General features: G+C 44.3%; 1 protein-coding gene across 1 annotated transcript; it reads left to right on the forward strand.

Moving 5' to 3' along the window:
• The first annotated feature begins 395 nt into the window (after positions 1-395).
• LOC120391821 (putative olfactory receptor 52P1) lies at positions 396-1,334 on the forward strand. Its single transcript, XM_039515960.1, has one exon. It carries the CDS (start codon positions 396-398, stop codon positions 1,332-1,334), a length of 939 nt encoding a protein of 312 aa, XP_039371894.1.
• Positions 1,335-10,348: the final 9,014 nt, after the last annotated feature.

The raw sequence follows: 10,348 nt of genomic DNA on the forward strand, positions 1-10,348 counted from the left end.
TAAGCAGGATTTCACAGAGCTGGGCACCGTGATGCCCAGTTCTCTGTCCTGAGCTCATGCAGTTAAATTAGAACCTTGTCAGGCATTTGAGGAGTTCAAGCTTTTCCCTCCAATGGGAATACACATCACACTTATTGACATCGAAGTTCATCTGCCAACATATTACCCGTTCACGTGGCTTGGTTAGTGCCGTCTGGACTCGACTATGATCTAAATATTCTGGTGCCATCTATAAATGTTGGCAACACACTGCTCACTCCCTTTTTAGATTGTTAATAAGTATAAAATATATACCGTAGTATTTGTTATAAAGCATGTAACTCCCCTTACTCTGCTTTTCTCCCTTCACAGGCACCTTGACCTTTTCTGAGCCCGATCTATGCATCAACCACCTCATGGCAGCTCTCAACCTCACCCCTTCTGACTCTTCAATATTCATCCTAGTGGGGATCCCGGGCCTGGAAGCTGCTCACATCTGGATGTCCATCCCTTTCTTTACGTTCTATGTTATCAGCCTGTTGGGAAATTTCACAGTTCTATTTGTTATAAGCAAAGAGCAAACCCTGCACAAGCCGATGTACCTGCTGCTCTGCATGCTGGCGCTCACAGACATCGGCATCTCTACCTCTGTAGTGCCTAAGGCACTGCTTATATTTTGGTTCAATTTGAAAGGAATTACTATGGATGGCTGTCTCACCCAGATGTTCTTCCTTCAAGCGATTTCTGTTATGCACTCGGCTGTTCTTGTGACAATGGCCTTTGATCGCTACATTGCTATATGTGATCCTCTGAGATACACCACCATCCTCACCAAGGCACGAATAGCTAAGCTAGGGCTTGTGGGTTTGACAAGAGCTGTACTCTTTGTTCTGCCCGAACCCCTGTTCTTGAGCAGACTGCGATTCTGTGCCAACCGCATTATCCCCCACACATACTGCACACACATGACTGTGGCAAAGATGTCGTGTGGGGACATCACAGTCAACAGGACGTACAGCTCAGTGACAGCATTTGTATTCATCGGGTTAGACCTGACGCTCATTGCCCTGTCCTATGGTCTGATCATCAGGGCCGTCCTCAGAATCTCCTCCAAGAAAGCACACCTGAAAACCCTCAACACCTGCACAGCCCACATTTGTGTGATGCTGATTTCTTATACTCCCTCCCTCTTCTCCATTCTGACACAGCGGTTTGGTCAGGGCATTGCCCCCCATGTTCACATCATCTTGGCCAACATCTATTTCTTCATCTCCCCCATGCTCAACCCTATCATTTATGGGGTCAAAACCAAAGAGCTTCGTGACAAAGTGGGCAAATACGCTTGCAGAACATGATCACTGGGTGCCACTGACTTTAAACCTGCATGACAAGAGGAGGAAGGATATCTGCTCATCAGTCAAGGATAATCTCTTCCAGTTTGGCTGAGCTCAGCATTGTGGGAGTACAGTGTGAGAACTTCCTCACACCTAAGGTCTTATAACTCCATGACCAAGCATTGTTTTGTCTGTTGCTGAGTTCCCTCTCTCTGACCATCACCTGATTTATTTCAGCATCACTCATCAGCTCCCACCCCACACACCCTGCTACTTGGCCTTTCCTTGACTTTCAAGAACACTAAAATATAAGTCCCTGTGTGAACAGGGTTCTGGATCAGTTTGGACAAGCAGACGCTATGTTTTCAGATAGCCAGAGTCAAAGAAAGAAACTACAAGGCTGAACTTCTTTATCATATGTGCACAGCATATATCTATTTTTTCTATATCCAATCTTTCAGGAAGCCTGGATGATGCTGTGTTAAACTACGATATCATCTTTGAGTCAAATAACTTAGAATCATAGAAGATTAGGGTTGGAAGAGATCTCAGAAGTCCATCTACTACAATCCCCTGCCCAAAACAAGACCAACCCCAACTAAATCATTCCCAAATCATACCCAACTAAATCACAGTGTACCACCTTGCACAGATATTTTTGGAGTTGCTTTTCAGATGGAATATTTACAATACACACTAGCTATTTCTCTAAACAGGTGTTGAGATTTCATGTTGGAGTTTGTGAAACAGAACAACTAAGTTTAGCAGTTTTGGGTTGAAGATCTCAAACACTTCTTTCATTACTGTCACTACCTTTTAGCCATGCTGAAGCAGAACGATTGTTTTCTCAGATGAACTGGATAGAAACAAAAGTGCACAACAAGATGCAAGAGGAACTATAAAACCATTCTTAATGTTAGGGTGTATATGCAATGATACAAGATCTGCTGTGAAGAGTTTACATCAACGAAGAAAATGATTGCACTTGTCACTACTGGTGTATAACCAGCATCAGAAATATTCTACTTCTGACAAAGATCGCAAAGATGAAATGTTACCGTTTAGAGGCTAACAGAAACAAATTAATTCAGCTCAAAATATGGACTTTGGCTATCATGCTTCAATGCATTCAAAAAAATAATATAGTACTCTTATTGTTGTTTTTGTACTACCTTTGTGTTATTTTTAACATCATTCACCATTTTTCGTTTCAAACATCTGCCAACCCTCAGTCAGGATACAAGTTCCAGTACTAGGGTTTTGAATGTTAATTTGATTTTCATTTCATTTTGTTGCTAATGTGAGGGAACTCCTGCTGGGGCTTGTAGCTTTTTTTTTTCTTTAATCAGATCTGTACTATCTATCTAAGAATAAATATTCTTTGTTACTTGATGTATGGACCAATGTGCTAATAAAAACAACATCAACAAAAACAACCCTTTGTTTCAATAAATAGGCTTCTTTAGGGTTAGTTTTAAGTGACTTTGGGCCATTAATGCAGTAGAAAGCTGGCAACCACAAGCCCAGAGATGTGCCAGAGGCAGAACAGCAGCACTGAGGCAGAGGTGGGGGCCTGAGGCAGACCGGAGCCAGGAGCTGGGGCAGCAGGGAGCAGCTGCACCTATGGGAAATCAGGGCTGAGCTACAGCAGGGAACTGCAGAGCCAGAGCCAGGGGAGTGGGTGCCGGCCTGGGCACAAGTAACAGAGCAGCTGAGCATGATGACCGGCTGGGGGGAGCAAGATGGGGCCATGGGCAGAGGGCCCAGCACAGGGAGACTTTGCTGCACCGGAGGGCTTTGAAGGCTGGACTCAGAGAGGGGGATGTGAACTCAATGGGGGCAGGGGGTGATGCTGGGGGGAAGGGACCTGCCACCTAGAGCCAGTGTTTTACCCGTGGTATCCGCACAGTGCATCCAGAGATGGGAGGGAGGCCTGGCACATGTGAGGAACAGACTGAGAACTTTTCTTACATCCCAGAGATGGGTGTTTTGGGTGGTTCCCACAGAGCAGCTTCCTTGTTTCCCTGAACCTTTTTCCATGTATTCCTTATTTTTCTTACCATTGCTGTTTAAGAAATTGTATGTGGTTTGAATGTCATGCAGTGATTGCAGGTCAGGGAAGTGCTGGTGCAGAGAGAGTGCCCCAGAGTGGGGGCTCCCTAACCCCTGTCCTAAGTGATCACAACGAGACTGCGGGTCAGACCCAGTGTGTGTCCTGGGCAGTCCGGGCGACGAGCCAGGGTGACACACTAAAGGGGTCGCAGTTTGATACCTCCCACCTGGTCTGATCTGCCAACCAAGAGCCATCTGGGCTTACAGAGGCAGGCAGGCAGACAAGAGAGAGACAGCGCTGGACAGAGTGAAACCAAGCTGCAGCTTGACCAGGCAGACGCTCAGCCACGTAACTCCTCCAGTGGGAGCAGGGGTGCACAGGGCTCTACGCTCTCCCAGGACAGAGGTCCCCCTGCGTTAGAGCCATGCCTGGAGTGGGGCTGGGCTGGATTTCTGGGATGGGTGGCTGAGGTTGGTGGGGGGAAGGATGAGGGGTGCGTATTCCAGCAGGTCTGTATGTCCTAGCTGAGGGCTTGGGGCCTCCAGGCTATCTAGGTTGCAGTGGTGGCGGGCTGCACTATCCTCCCTTAAAAGCTCCACACTTGCCCATGGAAAAGCTTGCTCTTTCCCCCCTGCACTGATAGCAGGTAAGGGAGCACACACCTGGCTCCGCACAGGTTAGCACCTGTGATATATGGCGGGGGGCAGCTCCCTTTTATGATCAGCCAACCATTCAGTTAGCTATAGAATCCTCCTTAGCAGCTGTACCCGAATTGCCTTACCTGTAAAGAGTTAAAAAGTCTCACTGCTCTGCATAGGTAAAAAGAAGTGAGTGGGCACCTGGCCAAAAGAGCCAATAGGAAGGCTAGAACTTTTTAAAATTGTGAGGAAATGTCTAGGAAGATGTAATTGGGTTTCTCTCTTTTTATTTCTTTATGGCTTGTGAATTCGTCTGTGATAAACCCAGGTGGTTTTGGTTTGCTTGGTAACCTTGAAGCTGGACCCCAAGAAGCTATTCTTGATGCTTAATTCCTGCAGATGCTCTTTTAAAATCTAGTAACAACCAGAGTTTCCAGATGCATTTTCTTTCTTCTTGTTTTAATAAACTCTCACTTTTTCAAGAACATGATTGGATTTCTGTGTCTTAAGAGGGTTGTGTACATGTTTTTTAGTTAGCTGGTGGCAACAGCTGGTTTCTTCTTTCTTTTCCTGTCTCGGTTCTTCCCTGGAGGGGGGGTTAAAGGGCTTGAGAGTACCCCACTGGAAGGAATTCCCAAGTGCGCCTTCCTGGGCTCTCAAAGGTGTTCTGCACTTTAGTGGTGGCAGCACCTACCCATCCAAGGTCAGAGAGAAGCTGTAATCTTGGGAGTTTAATAACAGCCTGGAGTGGCCAGTATTAATTTTTAGAGTCCTTGCAGGTCCCCACCTTCTGCACTTGAAATGCCAGAGTGGGGAATCAGTCTTGATGGAGCCCCATACTAACCCAGGGGGCTGCAGCCTGCTCCCATCCCTCTCCTGCAGATTGGTGATACATGTAAGTAAAATAAAATAAAATAAAATAAAATAAAAATAAAAGATGGAGAACTGGCAGAAGGGTCAGAATCTGGGGGGAGCATGGGCTGTTATAACAGGAATAAGGGAGGGACAAGACAGAATTACAGTGAGAAATAAGTCAGTATCTTCCATATCTGTGTATTAATGTGAAAAGTATAGAGAATAATCAGGAAGAACTCAAAATGCTCATAAATAAAAAACAACCTTTACATAGTTCAGTGGTTCTCAAACTAGGAATTGAGTCCCCTCAGGGGGTCACAAGGTTCTTACATGGGAGTCACAGGCTGTCTGCCTCCATACAAATGCCGCTTCACCTCCAGCATTTTAATGGTCTTAAATATATTTAAGTGTTCTAATTTATAAGCGGGGGTTGCCTAGATGCTTGCTATGTGAAATGGGACACCAGTACAAAAGTTTGAGAACCATTGACACAGTTGTCATCACAGAGACTTGGTGGGATAATATGCATGGCTGGAATATTGGTATAGGAAGGTAAAGCTTGCTCAGGAAAGACGGGAATGAAAAATAGAGTGGATGTGTTGCCTTATATAATAATAAAAAAGTATATACTTGGACTGAGGTTAAGATGGAGATAGGAGACAGACTTGTTTAAGGTCTCTGGGTAAGAATAAAAGGTGTATAATCAGGATTGATGTCATCATAAGGGTCTACTGCAGACCACCTAACCAGGAAGAAGAGATGAATGAGGCTTTTTTTAAATAATCAACAAAATCATCCAAAGCACAGGACTGCATAGTTATGGGGAACTTCATCTATTCTGATATCTGTTGGGAAAATAACATAGCAGGGCACAGATTATCCAACAAGTTCTTGGAATGTATTGGAGACATTTTTTTTCCATTATTTCAGAAGGTGGGGAAAACTACTAGGGGAGAGGTTGTTCTACATAAGAACGTCAGAATGGCCATATTGAGTTCCACCAAAGGTCCATCTAGCCCAGAATCCTGTCTTCTCATAGAATATAGAATATCAGGGTTGGAAGGGACCTCAGGAGGTATCTAGTCCCACCCCCTGCTCAAAGCAGGACCAACCCCAACTAAATCATCCCAGCCAGGGCTTTGCCAAGCCAGGCCTTTAAAACCTCTAAGGAAGGAGATTCCACCACCTCTTATGTTATACCAATAAAATAAAAACCAGTAGGATCTTATTAAAGGGGAAAAGACATTTATGTCACGTTTATTTTAAATACAATAATAAAACAAATCAGTAAACAACGTTGTTTGACTACTTATTCCTATTACTACTTATATATATTTTCATTCACACAATCATTCATCCAAGTTCTGTATAGATGTTATAGTTACCAGCCTGGAAGTTGCTCGTGACAGAATACTGGCCAGGTATCCTGTCCACAAGAGTGGAGTCGAGTCCATGTAAGATGCGCACCTGATGCTCCTGGAGGGTGGTAGCAGAACCAGAGACTCAAAGATCTTAGTCTTTAGAGTCCATTTTTATAGGGATTTATTGCTATGTCAGTCTATGGGAATTGCTTCATCCTGCTGTTGCTGAATCAATCAGCAGGTAGCACATTCCTGATGGCTCCGTGCTGTCAGATGTTGGTTTTTCTCATCCTTTGAGATGGTGGGGTGGATTCCAGTTTGCCAGGGGTCATCTGGTTGTTCCCACTTGAGGCCTTCTTCAGCCAATGGATACTGCATTCCTCGGCTGGCACCTCCCTGACCATTCATGTAAACCAAGCATTCATTCACATACATTCCTTCTTTTAATCACATTTAGTTTACTGTCTCCACCACTTTCGGGATGTTACTAATTTATTTGAGACTCTCTGCCCTTTGAATACAGAGGGAGAGTGGTTTTTTTTCTGTGCTGCCTCTAAGAGCAGTTGCCATTACAATGTATCGTTTTGAGTGGAGGGTTAATTAAGGGCTTACTGTGTTTGTTTACACCATATCAATTACAGAGAATTGCTTGGAGCGCAGAGTCAAATGCTGGCTCACCTCTCACAGCTGTGGTCAATTACAAAGTATCAATTACAGAACATGCTTAGAGAACAGAGTCAATTGACTGCAAGTTTTACATACCAATAAAGTATCTTTCTGAGAACAGATGCAATCAATGGCTTACAAGTTTCACACAGACAGTTGCTTGTAAGTTAACAAAAAATCCAAGAGATATTTTACTTGGTAATGCTATGAGATTTAAATTATGGATGTAAATTATGTGGGAGCAATTATGGGGAATCACTTTCATTTCTAATATAAACCTTCTTTAATATCCCTACACCTATGTAACCCATTCCAGTGCTTCACCACTCTCCTAGTGAAAAAGTTTTTCCTAATGTCCAACCTAAACCTCGCCCTCTGCAACTTGAGACCATTACTCCTTGTTCTGTCATCTGGTACCGCTGAGAACAGTCTAGATCCATCCTCTTTGGAACCCCCTTTCAGGTAGTTGAAAGCAACTATCAAATCCCTCCTCATTCATCTCTTCTGCAGACTAAACAATCCCAGTTCCCTCAGCCTCTCCTCGTAACTCATGTGCTCCAGCCCCCTAATCATTTTTGTTGCCCTCCGCTGGACTCTCTCCAATTTTTCCACATCCTTCTTGTAGTGTGGGGCCCAAAACTGGACACAGTACTCCAGATGAGGCCTCACCAATGTCGAATAGAGGGGAATGATCACGTCCTTCAATCTGCTGGCAATGCTCCTACTTATACAGGCCAAAATGCCGTTAGCCTTCTTGGCAACAAGGGCACACTGTTGATTCGTATCCAGCTTCTCATCCACTGTAACCCCTAGGTCCTTTTCTGCAGAACTGCTGCCCAGCCATTCGGTCCCTAGTCTGTAGCAGTGCATGGGATTCTTACGTCCTAAGTGCAGGACTCTGCACTCATCCTTGTTGAACCTCATCAGGTTTCTTTTGGACCAGTCCTCTAATTTGTCTAGGTCCCTCTGTATCCTGTCCCTACCCTCCAGCATATATACCACTCCTCCCAGTTTAGTGTCATCTTCAAACTTGCTGAGAGTGCAGTCCACACCATCCTCCAGATCATTAATGAAGATTTGGGGGGGGGGAAACGGTGCCAGGACCAACTCTTGTGGCACTCCGCTTGATACTAGCTGCCAACTAGACATGGAGCCATCAGTCACTACCCACTGAGCTAAACTTTTTTTGTTTAGCCACAGTGGCACTTTTTTGGACCTCTTATTATATTTTTAAATTTGGGGGTATACATTTAAATTGAGCCTCTCTGATGGTGTCTTCAAAAAGTTTCCATGCATCTTGCAGGCATTTCACTTTTGGCACTGTACCCTCTTCATTTCTGTTTACCCTCATTTTTGAGTAGTTCCCTTTCTCAAATTAAATTCTACTGTGGTGGGCTGCTCTGGAGTTATCCCCACCCCAACAGCAGAAATAAAAGTGTGTAATGTAGTTAACCCCATTTGCTTACTTGACGGGTTGGATTGAAGGGAACAACTACTGCAATAAACGAGTCCGTTTACTCAATCCATTTCTGGGTCCTTCTGCTCCTATCCATCTCTGACAATCTCAACACCTAATTTTGACATCTTGGACAACAGCAATGGTAACATCAGCTGTGCAAAGCAGTAAGTTATTTGATTCCAAGGTGATGTCATAGTTTAACACTGCAGACTGTTGCCCAGGTTTTTCAGAACCCCCGGAAGGGGCAACTTAAGTATTTCACTCCCTGTGGTATCAGGCATAAATCAGTAGGAACACAGCAATTCTGTCTGATCAAGGATTGAATGCTAGCAAACATGCTGGGGTCTAGCTTTGCAACTTATTAGATTTAAGCACACATGGTAGAGGGCTTTCCCTTCACCCCCACCCTTTGTTCTTGTCACACAGACAGAAAGCAGAAATCTGAAGTGCAGACAATGTGATGTTGGGGTTAGTTTCCAGCGAGCATGGCATATATACCACAGAGCCTTGTTTCCCACTGTCCCATTCCCAGCCCTGACGCCGCAGAGCCTTGCCTTGTGTCCCCAATCCCCCCTCCCCATTCCCATTTCCTCCTTCTTAGCAGCCTCAGATATACCTACAACGCATGCCCTCGGCAACTTATGGTCATGTTCCATTTTAGAAAGTCATGAATCTAGGGTCTTGGTCCCACACCTTTTGTATTCTGTGGGAAGGATGAGGAATCAGGTTGTGATATGGCCAGGAACAGCCATTTCCTTGGCCTTTTAGTGTTTGACTTGCCTCGAGAGAAGAGCCAGCAGCCTTCCGGCATATGCTCATATGTTATACTCCCCCCATACCCTGTAGCACTTTAGCGCTACCCTTAGCTTTTCTCATTGTACTAAAAGCCCCATCTGGTTGTGGGAAATGCAACACACAGAGTCTTTGTTTGTTCTTCTTCACACATATTAATGTAAGATATGAGAGTATCAAAAAGTCAAACCCAAAATTATATCTCAGGCTGGCAAACAAGCCTATATACTAACAACACATAAGTAAATATCTGGGCTGCTCTAAACCTATTGCTTATGTCTAACATCTGGAACGGTATTGAGTAATTAACAGCAGGTTCACAGAGACCAGTTTTTCACCTGCTGGGTTAAAATGGTGTTTAGGAAAAATGTTTCTCAAGATGGCTTCAGACGACTGCTCCAAAGTGCACTGTATTAGCTAATCTTTTATACTTTGAACAACACACATAGCACATAATGACCCCCTACTGGATCATCACTTTTTTGACCTTTCAATAAGCGTCTAATATCAGAGGTATTGACACTCAAGGTTTTTATCCATTTATCACCTTTGATTCTCACTTATTTACTTGTCTTTCCCTTTCTCCCATTCTGATTATCAGAAACTGCTACCTGAATTTTGATCTTGCATCTAAAAGCCTGCTTTCCAATTAACCCTGAACTATGAGGAGTTCTATCTTGTTAGTTCATAGTGGCTGAGTGCACAAAATATGGTTACTATTGGTTTGATCATATTCTGGTGAACACCTGCCCAAATCTAGGAAAACACATTACAGTTCTCAAAAACACACAGTTTCACAACTCTCATGCAGTGCTGTAGTTGCTTTGCTTTTCTTTGACTATCAGAAAATGTGGCTTCATTGAGTTTAACAGACAAGGACCCTGTTGACACAGGAAAGTCGCCTTGGTTCAGAAAGCTGCAGTATCTTCTGTAGTCTGGCACTCACGGAAAGGCCAAGGGACAGCGGGATAGAGAATGGAAGCTGATGGGTGACACTGAAAGATCAGGAGATGGTCAGAGAGAGGGAACTCAGCAACAGAGAGAGCAGTGCTTGGTGATGGAATGATAAGACACTAGGTGTGAGGAATTTCTCAGACTGTGAACTTCCACAATGGTGTGTTCAGCCAAACTAGGAACGAACACCCGTGATTAACAAGGAGATATCATTTTGCCCTCTTGTCACACATGTTTAAAGTCAGTGCCCCCAGCGA

This window comes from Mauremys reevesii, linkage group 1 (genome assembly GCF_016161935.1).
Source record: "Mauremys reevesii isolate NIE-2019 linkage group 1, ASM1616193v1, whole genome shotgun sequence".
Classification (NCBI taxonomy): Eukaryota; Metazoa; Chordata; order Testudines; family Geoemydidae; genus Mauremys; species Mauremys reevesii.